Source organism: Mytilus trossulus, chromosome 6 (genome assembly GCF_036588685.1).
Source record: "Mytilus trossulus isolate FHL-02 chromosome 6, PNRI_Mtr1.1.1.hap1, whole genome shotgun sequence".
Taxonomy (NCBI): Eukaryota; Metazoa; Mollusca; class Bivalvia; order Mytilida; family Mytilidae; genus Mytilus; species Mytilus trossulus.
This window is the reverse complement of record NC_086378.1, coordinates 67,329,919-67,346,759: the sequence shown is the minus strand read 5'-3', so window position 1 is coordinate 67,346,759 and position 16,841 is coordinate 67,329,919. Positions and strand designations below refer to the sequence as shown.

The 16,841-nt window shown below is 32.5% G+C and overlaps 2 protein-coding genes across 2 annotated transcripts; both read left to right on the top strand.

The window, feature by feature from the left end:
• Window positions 1–926: 926 nt before the first annotated feature.
• LOC134722951 (ryncolin-2-like) lies at window positions 927–3,822 on the top strand. Its single transcript, XM_063586584.1, has 6 exons — window positions 927–1,037; window positions 1,186–1,266; window positions 1,568–1,698; window positions 2,028–2,124; window positions 2,856–3,020; window positions 3,575–3,822. Exons 1-6 carry the CDS (start codon window positions 953–955, stop codon window positions 3,820–3,822), a joined length of 807 nt encoding a protein of 268 aa, XP_063442654.1. The 5' UTR covers window positions 927–952.
• Window positions 3,823–11,248: 7,426 nt separating this feature from the next.
• LOC134722949 (ficolin-2-like) lies at window positions 11,249–14,863 on the top strand. The gene is made up of 3 exons (XM_063586583.1): window positions 11,249–11,264; window positions 13,899–14,063; window positions 14,600–14,863. The coding sequence occupies exons 1-3, from the start codon at window positions 11,249–11,251 to the stop codon at window positions 14,845–14,847; spliced, it is 429 nt and encodes a 142-aa protein (XP_063442653.1). The 3' UTR covers window positions 14,848–14,863.
• Window positions 14,864–16,841: the final 1,978 nt, after the last annotated feature.

Below are 16,841 nucleotides of genomic sequence, written 5' to 3'. Positions count from 1 at the left end.
AAAATTTTGTTGACATGACATCCCCCAACTTAATATTTCATGCATTTAATACCAAGAAATAAATTGGGAAAGTATATCAAACAAAACATGCAAGTTATACACTGTTTACACTAGGGACTATATTCGTAGACAACGAAAACCAAAGGACGATAACTGTGTGCTTGGACCTAATATATGATACAAACTACAACAACTCATTGACAGGGTCATGACTTTGATAGCCTCATAAAGAATATAGCGCAGTTGGGACAGTGGTAACATCTACTGGTTAAAGCTCCTGTTTTGACGTCAGTTTAAAAATGAATATCATGGACAAGATTTAACATATAAAATATGTACGTCTTCCGTCATATATGTTTTCTCTTGGAATCAATAGGACCGAACGGGTTTGTTAATGAAGGAAAACTGAAATTTTGATAAACTTTTTTAAAAATGTAACGTAGAAAGAACTGGTCGGCAAATTATCGTTACTTGCAATAATAAACTATTCCTGTCGTAATGGGTTTACATTTATATGTGTTCAGGCCTAAGTCTGAATCATAGTATTCTTGCAATAACGTAAACGGTATAAGTATAACAAAGCCGGACAAGGAATCAGAGCTTTGTATTAGGGAGATACATTCCTTTATTTTAAGTAATTTTAGAAAATCCGTATTTCCATGCCAGTACCGAAGTACAAGTTATAAACGAATATACAATGTTCTATTTCTTTAGACAACATACATGTCAATGTATGTGTCAAAATAAAACATTCCACGAATAAACACAGAGGTAAGACTACTTCGTAGAAACTGAAAGTTGTTCCCAGAAATGTGTGTCATTCCAATCTGTTGCCATAATATATAAGTCACGCGACATTTGACATTTCAAACATATGTATAAATTGTGTACAAGTTGTTTCAGTTTTATGCCAGGTTCCTTGAAAATGCATCTTTCCAACATACATTAGAAGATGTCAATGTGGTTTGGTTTTGTATTGGTGCTGCTTTCAGCAAAAACATTTGCGGATGGACAACTTATATCCACTTCAGATTTTGGTATTTATATTTATAACAGAAATTGGTTTGTCTGACTGTAAAATCTGTGTACTAAACGTTACGCGTAATTATTACATTGAACATTGTTTTCGCGACTCTTCCAATATAGATTTATCTATGTATTAATTTCATTTTTGTTTTTATTAAGGTGTTTGCTTTTATGGGAAAACAGCTGAACGAGTACTTAGCATCTTGGAAACTGGAAAATACAGATCTGTGTTGCCTTCAGGTAAAAAGCAAATAAATAAACACTTTAATTTTAAGGTATAAATTTATTTCGGTATCCATGTGTCTGTTACATGTACATGTATATGTGCAATATAAAAATAAAATAATCTTGATATAAAAAAACACACAATTCAAAAATGATATAAACATATAAAGTTTATTTGGCTGGTTAAGATCAATTGGCTTTCTCATTTTTTCCTCTCAAATGGTAGTATGTAAACATAATCTTAGCTTGTTACTGCAAACTATTCTGACATTACATTTGCTATACTTACATTTCACATATAATTCTACACATACAGGGCGTCCAGTTCGAGACTGCTCGGATTTAGACCGGAAACATTACAAAAGTGGAGTCTACAAAATTTACCCGGCAGGTGGTACTGAATTTAAGGCGTATTGTGATATGGATACGGACGGAGGAGGATGGACGGTAAGCATATTTAATAGTTAGATCAGGGATGGAAGCTAGTGACTAATAAGGGATCTCTTTTCATATTTTATGATATCAATATAGTAATTCACTGTAAATGGCGTGAAAAGCCGCTCTTTTCAATTATTTAAAATATCTTTAAAAAAACTGTATTCATACCGATAAAGATGAATTCGATTATCAGAGTGGTGATATAAGTTCCGTATTTTTATATAATTATGTAATGTGCACACATGTAATACATAGGTATTTGTCTCATTCGGTAAATGCACAACTTAGCTGGATAACGCCATATTGAATAATGTTTCTTGCACGGGTTTAAATATTAGGTGTTTCAGCATAGACAAAATGGTAAAGTAGATTTCTACAGAGGATGGAAAGAATATGCAAATGGATTTGGTCGTCTAAAAACAGAATTCTGGTTGGGTAAGGATTTAAACCACATAACTCTTATTGCTTCCTTTATGGAATCAATATTCGAAAGATGCATATCACTTAACAATCAGTTATCCCTGTTGTGTAAATGTCTAGTTCTTATGGTGTGTTCTTAAACCACTGTTTCAAAATTAAGATGGGGATTTACCGCATACCATCATGTTTAGGCCTCCGTATTCTATATTTGCCAAGTTTATTGTTTTGTTATAAATCAAACCAATTTTTTGGTTTTGTTTGAACTGCTTCTTTTTTGGGGATGTTGATGTATTTAAAAGCTGACTAAACGGTTTTATTCAGTTGAGATGCCTTTAAACAATTTGCCCATTGACTTTTTGAGACCTTAAACTAGTCAATGATAAAGCTATGAAAAGTCGAGAGAGAATACTTTCCGGCCAAAATTGCAATGGCTATTATTTCGAAAACAAGCAAATTGACCTATATATTTATTTTGGTCTTTTGATTCCTTTATTTATCCCCGATCAATATAAACTTGTTTTTTGAAAAGTTAATTATTTTGAAACTGAGAAGCGAACTCCCTTAATTTTTATTCTATTTCGACTTTATTGCATAAGTTTCTCAATTGCAAATTGCCTAATTTACTCATTTAATTTGGATGAATGTGAAAAAAATGTTTGTGAATTTGAATGTGATAGATGCTAAAATATGAAAAAAAACAGCATTCTCATATTAATATATCCTTTCCTTTACTTTGATTTTTAAAGGTAACGAAAAGCTGTATAAACTAACTTCTGAAGGACATTATGAGCTGAGAGTCGATCTCCAGGATTTTAATGGTGATAAGGCCTATGCCAAATATTCAACCTTTTACATCGGCGACAAGTCAACCAACTACAGACTGACAACGAAGGGTTATAGTGGAACGGCAGGTTCGATTTAGACTTTTATACAGATTTTTATATACTAATCTAGTTATCCTCTATTTCATCTAATCTTTGAATGTACCTTTAGTCCTGCCTACAACAATATTACCAGTAGATTTAATAATTCGGAATTGAAAATACTGTTTGAAATTAATTTGTGAATCGGTAGTGAATCTGATCAAGATAATATCACAAGGTTGACTGCCTACTGTACCCTTATTTTTGACATTTTTACCTTTTATGTCTGTTTGTTTTGTTGACATATCGATGACAATATAATGAGATTTAATACGACTGTCATACTAGTGAGAAATTTGATCTTCTAATAAAACCAGGTATAACCCACCATTTTCTACATACGAAAGAGTCTATAGCAAGTCAGGATTATGAAAAATGTCGTCCATTCGTTTGTTGTGTTTGATTGTCTGATTTTTCCATTTGATAAGGGATTTTCCGTTTTGAATTTTCTGGGTTTTTTTGCGACTTTACTTTTAACACGATGTTACAGAATAAAGGACATTTTAAATCATTGTCGATTCTACATTTTCAATTGTTTATAGGTGATTCTCTGACGCCTCATAACAAACAAGCTTTTACAACAAAAGATAAGGATAATGACATCAATAGCAGTGAAAATTGTGCAAAGAATTACAAAGGTGCTTGGTGGTATAACGCCTGTCATTCATCTAATCTGAACGGACTGTATCTCGGAAATAAATCAGATAACAAAGGAATGCGTTGGAGTCAATGGAAAGGATCTCAGTCAATGGAGACTACGTCAATGATGATACGTAGGAAAGGTCTCTAACAGAGTAGCTATCATTAAAATAAATGCAGATACACCTTTGTATTGAAGATATATCTTGTAATCGTTATTATTTTTTGTCCTCTAAAATACGAATGCACGTAAAACACGTATATGTGTAAGGATGTATATCCCTCTCATCAATTTGATTTTTGATTTTTTGCAAAGCTGATAATGGTCTCAAAGTCTTGTATGTTTACAACAATGTTATTATCAAAAGTGTATACTTCGTTTTAGCAATGACCATATATATATATATGTTTACATTCAGTAACAAAACTTCGAACAGATGGTTATAGCATGTAAAACCAATCAAAGTGTGGCACCGGTAGTTCACTTATTTTTGGAAGGGGGGAAATTTTTCTCGAGACAGACATATTATTTTTTTACTTTAATAAAAGAAAACTTTTGTTTGTAATTTATTGCCTCATCGTACAGGGACAAAAATTTCAACCATATGCTATGGTGAAGTACTCTGTAAAAAGCAGTAAATCAAATATATATAATTAACAATTTCAACGAGGAGGCTTAAACATAAACAAAAATGGCAATATAATGATTGAATATGTATATGTAGTAACATGTAATAGTACTGCTAACAATAAAATACAGCAAAGTTCATGATTAACAACAAAACGAAATGTTGCTTTGTAAGTTTTCACTAGTTTTAATATGAACAAACAAAAAATCATCAAGCATGAAAATTCTGCTCACATCAATTCAGGATAAAAAGAAGAACATCTAAGGAAATATTCACGAAATTATTAGCTTTTTATATTAAATTGGTTTTTATATCCATGTTCCATGGATAAAGAGTTTATTTAATAGGCAAAATAAAATGTGGAAACTCGCCATCATAGTTACAATTTATGACACGTTAACTTTCCATTTTAACGAATGTGACTTACCCATTAAAACCATTTACCGGATTTGTAAAAGCATAAGATACACGACGGGTGCCAGATGTGAAGCAGGGTCCGCTTACCCTTCCGTAGCACCTGCGATCATTTCCAGCTTTTGATGGGGTTTGTGTTGCTAAGACGTTAGTTTTCTTTGTTGTGTCTTCTGTACTATTATTGGTCTGTTTGTCTTTTTATTTTTAACCATGGCGATGTCAGTTTATTCTTAATTTATGAGTTTGACTGTCCCTCTGGTATCTTTCGTCCCTCTTTTATATTTCAAAGAACGGCCTTCAACACGGAGCATTGGCTCACACCGGAAACTGCACACACATGAAACTGCAAGCTATTGAGAGCAAAACAATTAATAATGTAAAACAATTCAAACTGTTCAAAAATTTTACGGACGCCATCACGAGTCGGTTGACCGTTGTATAATTACCATTTCACAGATGATATCCGATATGTTTCTTAAGTCGTTACTTCCCTTTTACGAATATGACCTACCGAATTTAAGCAACACGACATGTGGAACTGGATCTGCCTTTTCTTCCGGAACTTGTGATATCACCCACAGTTTTTGATAGGGTTCATCTTGCTTAGTCTTTAGTTTCTATGTTGTGTTTAGTGTATTGTTGTTTGTCTGTTTGTCTTTGTTTTTTTTTTTGGCCATGGCGTTGTAATTTTTTTTCTCGATATACTAGTATGAGTTTAAATGTCCCTCTGGTATCTTTCGTCCTTCATTTGTGAACCACATAAAAAACGACAACCTGGTTCCTGACTAAAGACAGGTGGAAACCAATGCAGCGGGTTTAGTCGTTTTAACATGCAGTAACCAGATAGTCCGTTCTGTTGTCGGTTGTTACAATTCAGTGTTTTTGTTGTTCCGTTGTTTTCCTCTTGTAGTTGTCGTGCTACCCTCGGTTTTAGTTTATAATTCATATTTAATTCTCTCTATCGATTGATAATTTTTGAACAGCGGTATACTACTGTTGCCTTTTTTTATTCATTTTGTTTTATTTGTCATTTGAGGACAATGAGACACACAATGTAACCTGTTGTTGTATACCTCCTTTAAATATAGCTTTAGTGAGTAGTTGTGTTATTTTGGTTTATTCCATATCTACTCATCATTATATTATTAAATGATATGAGTGAATAAGCCCTTAAACGGATACATTAGCATGTGCAATACTAAAAACGTTCCAATGTCGATGTAAATCAAGAGTTGATGTTGCTTTTCAACAGGGCCAAAAACAGACAAAAAAACCAGGGCCGGCACGTAAAAAAGCCGTTTGGCTCATGTGCTAATACGGGACATTTACTTCCGGTTTAAATTTTCTTACGCCACTACTGAACTTTGGTTGTATTGTTACGGATAACAAAATTTGTATTATATTTTTGAACTTAATATCATAAAATAAACAGGTTAAATGATGTCCAATGTTTTGAACGTCTGAAGTCTTGAAACGAAAAAAAAAAACCAAAAACAGGGTCAACATGAAAATAAAGCTTTTTGAGAGTAAAGAGTTCACTTGCCTTTTGTTATAATTTTCTTATAATCATTTAATATACGTGTTATAAACTGGTTGTTTCTGCATTGACCCTGTTATAGATGTTCGATCAGCTGTATTGAGACTCGCGACTCGAATAGCACTGTATGAATACCTGACCCAAGTTTTTGCTTTTTTATCGGCGAAAAGCAAAATATCACTGTTGAATTATTGATGTCGGTAGACACACCATTGTAAACATTGCCAATCTAACTTCCACATCCATATTGGTTGCTGATTGATAGTATAGAGTCTCTTCAGACATCTTCACAGTAAAAAAGGTTTGGGCCATTGTGGATTTTGGAGATGACTGTATCGTTTTTAAGCTTGGCCTTCGTTTAATGTATATTCACTGTCACAAATTGAGTTTACTGACGACGTGTTTATATTTGAAATAAAATTGAGCATGGAAATGGGGAATGTGTCAAAGAGACAACAACCCGACCATAGAAAAAACAACAGTAGAAGGTCACCATCAGTTCTTCAATGTAGCGAGAAATTCCAACACCCGGAGGCGTCCTTCAGCTGGCCTCTCAACAAATATATACTAGTTCAGTGATAAGAACGCCATACTAATTTCCAAATTTTACACAAGAAACTAAAATTAAAATAATACAAGACCAAAGTCCAGAGGCTCCTGACTTGGGACAGGCGCAAAACTGCGGCGGGGTCAAACATGTTTGTGAGATCTCAACCCTCCCCCTATACCTCTAGCCAATGTAGAAAAGTAAACGCATACAATACGCACATTAAAATTCATTTCAAGAGAAGTCCGAGTCTAATGTCAGAAGATGTAACCAAAGAAAATAAGCAAAATGACAATAATACATAAATAACAACAGACTACTAGCAGTTAACTGACATGCCAGCTCCAGCCTTCAATTAAACTGCCTGAAAGATTATGATTCCATCATATGTACATCAGACACAATCCTTCCCGTTAGGGGTTTAGTATCATACCATCATAACATATATGAAAAGAACATAACCCGTGTCATGCCAACAACTGTTTCTGAATAAATGTGTTTAGTTCCGATGCAAAGACCCTATAAGTGAATCAATATTAACGCCAAAATATGCAATCTTTAATGACCTGGCAACAGTATCGTAACTATATCCCTTCTTAATAAGTCTACGCAAAGGTTTTGTTAGTTTCTGAGGTGAATACTGACACCTTTGTGCTTTATGAAGAATATTTCCATAAAAAATTGGATGTGAAATACCTGAACGTATAAGAAGTCTGCATGTTGAGCTATATTTACGAATGATCAAATTTAGTAAACGTTTTGACATGTTTGTGATATCGAAAACCCTGGTGTAATAATTATTCAGTTATACACAAATTTCTCTCGTTAAAATCTTAAACATTGTTGCATACACCATTGAATCGTACAAGTTTAGATATATAAACACCGTAAGATGGTGACAAGGGAACGTCACCATCTAAAAATAGGAAATGAAAAATCATCTCTTTTATCATAAATTTTAGTATTCAGCTTTCCGTTAGTGATATAAATATTCAGATCGAGGAAAGGGCAGTGGTCATTGTTAGTACTAGCTTTATTTAAAGTAAGTTCAACAGGATAAATTTCTTTAATATACATACTGAAGTCACATACCGAGAAAAAATATTGGGTTTTAAATTGTGGCTTTTCTTAGTTACGTATACGTATTGGTTGAACCTGGAATATTACCATTCAAAACATTTGTCAATTAAAATTATTGTTTCACAATAATCACACTAGCATAAAACCATATGTAGAAATTCAGGTCTTGTCATAAGAAACGACTGAAAAGTAAAATAACAAAAAATACCATACTCCATGGAAAAATACAGAAAGTCCCCATTATGGAATCAGGAGACTAAATACACTAAACGAATAGAATACAATTGCCATATTTCTGACTTGTTCAATATTCATCAAAGGTACCAGGATTATAAGTCATTACGCCAGACGCGGGTTTCCTCTACATAAGAATCATAAGTGACGTTCAGATCAAAATAGTTATAAAGCCAAACAAGTACTAAGTTGAAGAGCATTGAGGACCCAAAATTGCAAAAAGTTGTGCCAAATACGACTTAAACCGAAGTCATTCTACTTCAAAATATTTGAGAAAAGATTTAAGTTCAATCATCAAGTTAATAAAATGCAATTTACTGCTGACACGTTATAACTCATAATTGTTCTCTTTTGGCTGCAAGTCGATTATGACGTAATGTTTTAAGTAGATCCAGAAAAATGTTTAGCAAATTAAAAGTAAGATCATTTACTTACAAACTTTAAACAAAACATGGGCTAACAGCAGGTAAGTGTTGACATATCTGACAAGTGCTTACATGATAAAACTCATCACTGTCAAGCTGAATACCTCATTTGAAGTGAATCTGATAACACTATGGGAGTTTGTGGCAAGATAATTGGTGAAATAACTTACATTATGACTGATTGGCGGACACTGTAAATGCAATATTGCTTCAACTCCTTTAGTTTGTGCTGATTTAAGAGTTGTAGATACAAAATAGACATGAATTAAGACTACTTTGTGCTTAATGGTTCAAGAATATTTTAGTAAGATATTGGGAAAAAACACAGAAAACAATAATGTTGAGATTACGTTTGGAAGTACAAAATGTAATCCTGTTACATATCAAACGAACGAACTCTACTTTATTACTACACTATATAATTTAAAATCCATTCCTAAAAATATGAAAAAACCCAAGATTTTTTAATACGTGCACAATTAACTTTTAAACTATTTCTCACTTAGTTTTAATAAATAAAATGACGAATATCCAACGTATGCGTGTCAAGTTTTATCTTATTCTTATGGTATTCCATGTAGTAAATCCATCTTACAAAGTAGTCATGAAACAGTTGTTTATTGTGGATTATGAAATCAAATGTCAAACTTTGATACACAGTGGTCTTATTAGTAAGATTTCGATTTTTTATGTTTACCTTATGGAATTCACAGTTCAATTTTTGTTTTCTCTAATAAGGTTGTATTCGACAAAAAAATGGGTTAACAGCTGTATTGATGTACAAAACAGAAAACATGTTTTCCATAGCGTTGGTAGCTCCTCATTGACATAAGAGTTTTTAATTTCCCTTATGTATCTTTTGTCCCTCTTTCTGTTTGCAAAAGTAGATATTCTAAATAATAAGAATGTTTTTTATCCCAAGCAAAAAACCCTATCCGTATTTACCACATCTTTTTTGAACTTTTGTCCTCAGTGCTGTTTAACTTTGTACTTTTTTTGGCTTTCGAACGTTTGTATTTTGGCGTCACTAGTAAGTCTCGTGTGAACAAAACGTACTTCTGCCGTAATAAATTCTAAAACAGGTGCCTTTTGTTTGCTATAATTCGTGTTTCTTTTATCCAATGTGTTCTCCTATGTATTTGTACTGTATTCCTGTAGTGTTATGTTGTCATTTTAATGTTAAATTTAAATTGCCATTAAAGCGGGAGGTTTGGCATGCCACAATACCAAGTTCAACTTGACAAAATTGTAGAGCATTTTGATTTCAAAATTCAAAAAAGATGTGCCAAATACGGCTAAGGTAATATATATGCCTGGGATAAGAAAGTCCTCAGTTTTTCGTAAAGTTAAAAGTTTTGTAAACAGGAAAAGTGGTGACTACTGGACTGGTAATACCCTCGGGGACGAAACGTCCACCAACAGTGGCATTGACCCAATGGTGTAAATATAATTGCAACAGTTTTGTCATGTACTTAAGCTTGATGGTCTTCGACCTTCATTTAAGTTAAAAACTTTTCGTAATTATGTTGTTATTAATTGATGAATAATCTTCATTCTTCGGGGTTTATTGTGGTACACAGTCACGTGACTGCTGATTACATCTCCTGTTGTAATAGTAATACTCTGATAATTAGTGATATACATGTATATGAAAATCAGTATAACAACGGTCAAACACGGGCTCCGATTTCAAAAATGTTTTCGGATATTATAAATCGTTTTCTTAGTACAAATTTTGTAAGATCATAACTTTAACAACAAATATTGATGGAAAGCTGGAAATAAAAAAAAAAACATTTTAATGTCGGAGTTTCAGGGCAGTGCAGTTTTTGTAAATAGGTTTATAAATTAAGAAGTTTGAAAATCCAATATCAATAACAAAGAATATTTTTTTATTCAGCCAAAATCTAAATTGAAATGCAGTTTTGTGTCTTTTTTTGTTTTAAATGAGCTTTTACCTTGAAACAAAAAAAAACCTGGTTTTTTTTTAAACGATATGACGTAAATCGTAATATTTTGGTGCAGGAACATTTTATAAATGATACAGAATGAGATAATCAACAAATGCAATAGGTAGGTAATGTAATAAAGATCGTCCGAGATTAATATCTGGGCAAACAGGACTGTCCCTCAAAGTAAAGGTACCGTATAGCGGGTTATTTTCGCGGGGTGTAAATTTTCGCTTATTTTCGCGGATAGAACAAAATCGCCAAAATAAATTCCGCCAATTTAAAAGTGTACATGCAAAGGTAATGTTAAAAATGTTGAATCCGCCAAAATAATAACCGCCAAAAATTTTCGAATACCTTATTCAATGAAAATCGCGAAATTTTACACCCGCGAAAATAACCCGCTATACGGTATATTGGATGGGACAGAAATAATGTCTTACAACAGGATACATACAGACCCCTCGAAGAGTTATTGAAAGGGTTCGTAGTGTGTAAAGTATGTGGTAGTCTCTTTACACAAGACGTCGTCGGATTTAACGTTCGTATTCTTTCCGATCGTCGTCCTCAACATGCATGAATCTAACCGGACGTGGTTGCGAACATTTACATCCAAAACAGTCACATGGATGACTCACTTTGAAAAGGGTTAACAGCCGACAGGGAGACGACCTTTATGACCATATGGCAATTTCTTTTTGGGTTACAATAAGTCTATTAACATTTGGCTTGTTTATGTATCCACAGTCGTTATTAGTCAATATGAACTACGAAAATGGTAATTTGATAATAGTTATTTTAAAAAAAAAACAATTACATTACTTGCAATACTTAACCAAGAAATAAATGAAATTATTCTTATCAGATTAATTCAAAACATATCTTCCCATTAAAATGTTGAATATTTATCATTATTTAAGGGTTACTGCAGTTCCTTGAATATTTTCAAAGATAAAAATAAGCGAATCAGCTGGCTATGTTAAAATTATAATAAATGCCGGCTTTTAGTACAGTTTATACTGTTCAATCATGACTTTCCTATGTTAAAAGTGCTCGTGGACTTGTTTTTTCGTTATTATTTTTTTTTTATGTCGCGGTGTTGTCAGTTTCTCTTTTCGCATTATATGTTTTAAAGTCCCCACGGTATACACCGACTCTTTTTCTGAACTCATTATTGTATTTGTTGTAAAAGTCAATATAACATAAACTTTATCTACGTTTGAATTACAGTCAAAAATACCATTTGAAAGCCTATGTTTAGCGTTCAAATGTCCCTCAGATGGGTTTAAAGTCTATACAGTTGAAGTGTTTGTTATTCACTGAGGTAATTAAATGTTTTGGAACCAATCTTTAATGTCACAGGTTTCGTTAGCAGGATGTCAATTATAGCGTTTGTTTACTTCTGTAAATTCAACCTTGAAAAAAAAATAGCAAAAGTCGGTCAAAATAGATCGTGAAAATGAATTCGAATTTGTTATTTGGCTATGCAGAAGCGTTCTAGCGCCTCAAACTTTGATGTATGTCTTTCTATGCTTGTATTAGAATTCAATTCCTTCTTTATAACGCAAACACAAATTCAAAATGTAAAAATAAGAAAACACAATGTGTTTGCGCCTATATGCTTTCGTTCCTTTGTGATTAACTTAACACCTTTTGTATTATTTCAACCAATAAGTTCAAAATTATTTACATTTCTACATAGTATACGTAGGTCTTGAAATGCTTTCTATCTAGTGCAGTCTGAGTTGCTCCTATTCCCTAGTTATATCGACATAGAGTATTTACATGTTATTGTGTGTAGCCATGACGTAATTTTTAAGTCTTTTTTTTTTTATTTCTACATTATCTCTTTTGTGAATTTGTTCTAGCTCAGCAAGAATATTGTCTATAAATGTGTAAAAGCTAGTAATAATTTGTGCCGGCATTAAGATTAATGCCTCAAATATAAAAGCAAGTAAATAAAGAAAATTTATTCATTTAAATAAGAATATATTTCTTACATAATAACATTATGAGAACTGGGGCATGTTTATCGAAACTGTCCTATTAAGATCGGTCTTTTGAGATATTCTTAGGACAGAAATTTTGATAAAATTAGGTCCGACTTACGCCATGTCTCAGCATGCACATCGAAGCTATTTGAGGATGATCTTAGCTAGGATGTCCTAACCGCTGTCCAAAGTATTGACGTAAAAGAAATTAACAAATGAAAAAATTTAAATATTTTATCAAATTTAACCAACAACTTTCATAAAAAAATCGTTTAATTATTAGAAAAACCCTATTAGTTTGGAATCAAATATAATAAAATATTTTTTATATTTTAATTGTACATTTAAACATTTGAAACAAAACATAAGTCAAAAATATAACTAGGTTTTATATTAGAATTGAACAAACTCATTGCAAATAGTTCAAATTAAATAATTATGTAATCGGTAAAATCATAATATGATTTGAGGGAGCTGAATTTAAATTTCATATTTAAAAGTTCAAAAGCAAATCTCGTGCATCGTTCATATAAAATATAAATACTGAGTACTTCAACTATTTTATTTTATTACTGCAATTAACATACGTTAGCATACATGTATGAGCAACAGAAAAAAATGGAATTTTACCAATGCAGAACTACAGGGCCCAGTTTCATCTTGAATATAAAAAAAGAAGATGTAGTATGATTGCCAATGAAATTACTCTCCAAAAGAGATCGGAAATAAAATCACTTATAAATATTTTTAAACGCATCAACAAATAATTTATAAATACGAAAAAATTATGGAAATTTGTTTTAAAATTATTTTGTTATCACAAGTTGTGAAACTTTTAACAACGAAAAATTTAATTATACAATACAAATAAATATTATAATTATTCTATAGAATCTTTCCCCTTTTTCATTGCATACAATCACTTTTTATCAATATGTTTTATATTCTTGTACATTAAGATACCACAAAAACATGAATAAAGTTGAGTTAGTTCTGTTTTTAACTGTTAAAATAAATTTAGTATACTAAATTTGAAAATCTGTCAAATGAATGTTTATTCATACATGTAATATAAGAAATATAATTTATATCAAGAATAAATCACCAAATAAGCATTAATTCCAGAGTTTACTTATTACCTAAAATTATGTTCGGCAGTATGCTGAATAATCATCATCAAATTTCAGGAAATAAGCTTAATGGCTGAAAATTTCAGGCTTAAACTTAATGCCTAGGCGTTATCTTATTGCCTAAGATTTAAGCTTAATGCCTAATTTCACTTAGTGCCCCTAACATATACATTGTAACATTCCAGCATATTACATTTATATCTTCCTGCAATGCATTCCTTATATTCGTAACGAAACTTTTATAAATGGGTGTTCTTCTCATGCTGAAGATTAAATAAGCATTTTTTAAAGGAAATGACAAGCTGTATAAAATAACATCTAGAGGACAGTACGAGCTTCAAGTCAATCTAGAGGATTTCAATAGCGACAGAGCCTTTGCAAAATATTCTAGCTTCTACATCGGCGACAGATCAACTAACTATAAACTGACAGTGAAGGGTTATAGTGGAACGGCAGGTAATATTGATACATGTATTGCTATTTAAATTTATAATACACTTACCTAGTTATTCTCTGATTCGTTTGATAGTGTACTGTACACTTAAATGTAGTCTTGCCTTTAATAATGGAACGAGTATGTTAAATAATTCAGAATTGAAAATAAGTTGTGAATCAGTAGTGTAGCTGATTTAGATAATGAAACAGCAATGATTGCTATTTTTAACACTTTTATCTATTATGTCAGTTTGGTTTGTTCACACATAGTTTACAATATATTGCGGTTTTACACAACTGTCATACCAATGGATGTTTGAGCTATCTATACAACCAGGTTTAATCCATCATTTTCTACATACAGGGTACAAGTAAGGATTATGACAGTTGTTGTCCAATCGTTTGGTGTGTTTGAACTAAGGATTTTGCCATTTGATTAGTGAATTTCCGTTTTGAATTTTCCCTGGAATTTAGTATTTTTGTAATTTTACTTTTTGCACGATATTATAGAATAATGGACATTTACATGCCGATTTTAATTTTTCAATTGTTTATAGGTGATTCTCTGACGCCTCATAACAAACAAGCTTTTACAACAAAAGATAAGGATAATGACATTCATAGCGGTGAAAATTGTGCCAAATATTTCAAAGGGGCGTGGTGGTATAGAAACTGTCATTTATCTAATCTGAACGGACTGTATCTAGGAAATAAAAAGGACAACAAGGGAATGCGTTGGGAGCAGTGGAAAGGATCTCAGTCAATGAAGACTACTTCAATGATGATTCGTAGAAAACGGCTCTAACATAGTGTGCTATCAATAAAAAGCATGCAAATAAAATACTGTATTGAATATATATCTTTTTATTATTATTATTTGTTCTCCCCTGGCAAACAAATACACTTTAAACTTGTACATGTATAATAATTTTTACTGATCAATTATTTAGAACATTGTGTATCCCTCTGGAAAAATTGACTCTGACGGATTTGTGTCTTCTTAAAGCTAATAATGGTCTCAAAGTTGTTTATGTTTGACGTTTCAACTGTGAAGTCATACGCATACCTGATTAAATGTCGTCAATATTCACGAGATTTTAGTATGGAAAGTGTATAATTTGTTTTAGCAATTTTCAATCTGTAAAGAACCTGTTAACGTTACTATAATTATTGAATATCCCTCTGGCATTTTCCTCTTCTTTGACATAAAAACGCTCTTAAAATACATGTTCTCATATACGTATTGATACTTAACCCCTAACGGGAAGGATTGTGCCTGATATTCATATGATGAAGACATAATCTTTCAATCAGTTTTATTGAAGTCTGAAGCTGGCATGACATTTAACTGCTAGAAGTCTGTTGTTATTTATGTATTATTGTCATTTTGTTTATTTTCTTTGGATACATCATCTGACATCAGACTCGGACTTCTCTTAAACTGAATTTTAATGTGCATATTGGTATGGTTTTACTTTTCTACATTGGACTGAGGTATAAGGGGAGGGTTGAGATCTCAGAAACATGTTTAACCCCGCCGCGAGTTTGCGCCTGTCCCAGGTCAGGAGCTTCTGGCCTTGTTAGTCTTGTGTTATTTTTAATTTTAGTTTCTTGTGCACAATTTGGAGTTTAGTATGGCGTTCATTATCACTGAACTAGTAGATATTGTATATACATTATGTACACAGCCATGTATCACCATCATTGATGGCGATCCGATGGATACATCTGTTGTAGGGTTGTCACTGACTCAGACGTACTTATATATATATATATATATAAAAGTCTATAAAAAGGACCAACCAGCAAATTTACTATGTACCGGATCGTCTAGAATAGGCGATACTATGCAGATAAGGAAAAAATTATATCAGTCTAAAGATTTGCACAACGGTACTGATATAAGGTGTTATAAAACGAAAATGTTGTTATAAAATCGTGTTGACAAATATTTCGGCTCAACAAATGGCCTTCTTCTTTTGTCACAAGTCTTAACAATACTGATACATAATGTACAAGGTGTGAAAATAGATCAGTGATAATACAGGTAAGTTTTGGTCGATTGATTTTAATCCTGAATATCATAATTTAAACAAAATACTATAAATCAATATACGTGACTGTGTATATTACCAATAAAAATAAGTGAAAAACAAGACTGTTAGTATTTCTTATTGATGCCGTTTGGGTGATGTACATTAAGTTCCTTTATCCAAAAGCTTTCCCGAACCTGTCGCTGTGTATCACTCCAGTGAATGTTCTGTTCAATCACTAGAATTTTCATGCGGTTAAAGTCATCAAGTTTGTGATCCGACTGTCTGAAGTGCTGAGAGACTGGAAGAAGTGGCTTCTTCGAGATATCACTCCTATGGCCATTGAGGCGTTTGTGGAAAGGCTGCTTTGACTCACCAACATATTGGAGGCCACAAACCGAACATTCTAGTATGTAAATAACATTCATACTTTTGCAGGTAACATTGCAAAATATCTTATAGTTATTTTCGGTTGCCTTACTGTGAAATGTTGACGAATGCTGCATCTGTAAACAGCATTTGCAGCGTTTTTCTCCACACGAACGACATTCTCTAGGAGTACTTCTATTATCAGACACTTCAGCCCGCACTAGTAGGTTCCGCAGACTATTAGGTTGCCTAAAAGCTATCATTGGAGGCTCAGGGAAAATCTTGGACAGTTTGGAATTATTTTCAACTGATTTCCAATGCTCACGAATGACACCAAAGCTGTTTTTGAGAGATGGGTGATATATATACATCACTGAAGAGACATTTATTGTCGAAA

Excerpts from the sequence above, each read along its gene's own strand:
- LOC134722951 (XM_063586584.1), top strand. The coding sequence starts at position 953 with ATGTCAATGTGGTTTGGTTTTGTATTGGTGCTGCTTTCAGCAAAAACA. Across the intron at positions 1,699-2,027 it reads CGGACGGAGGAGGATGGACG|GTGTTTCAGCATAGACAAAA; the intron begins GTAAGCATATTT and ends TTTAAATATTAG. Across the intron at positions 3,021-3,574 it reads GGGTTATAGTGGAACGGCAG|GTGATTCTCTGACGCCTCAT; the intron begins GTTCGATTTAGA and ends AATTGTTTATAG.
- LOC134722949 (XM_063586583.1), top strand. Across the intron at positions 14,064-14,599 it reads GGGTTATAGTGGAACGGCAG|GTGATTCTCTGACGCCTCAT; the intron begins GTAATATTGATA and ends AATTGTTTATAG.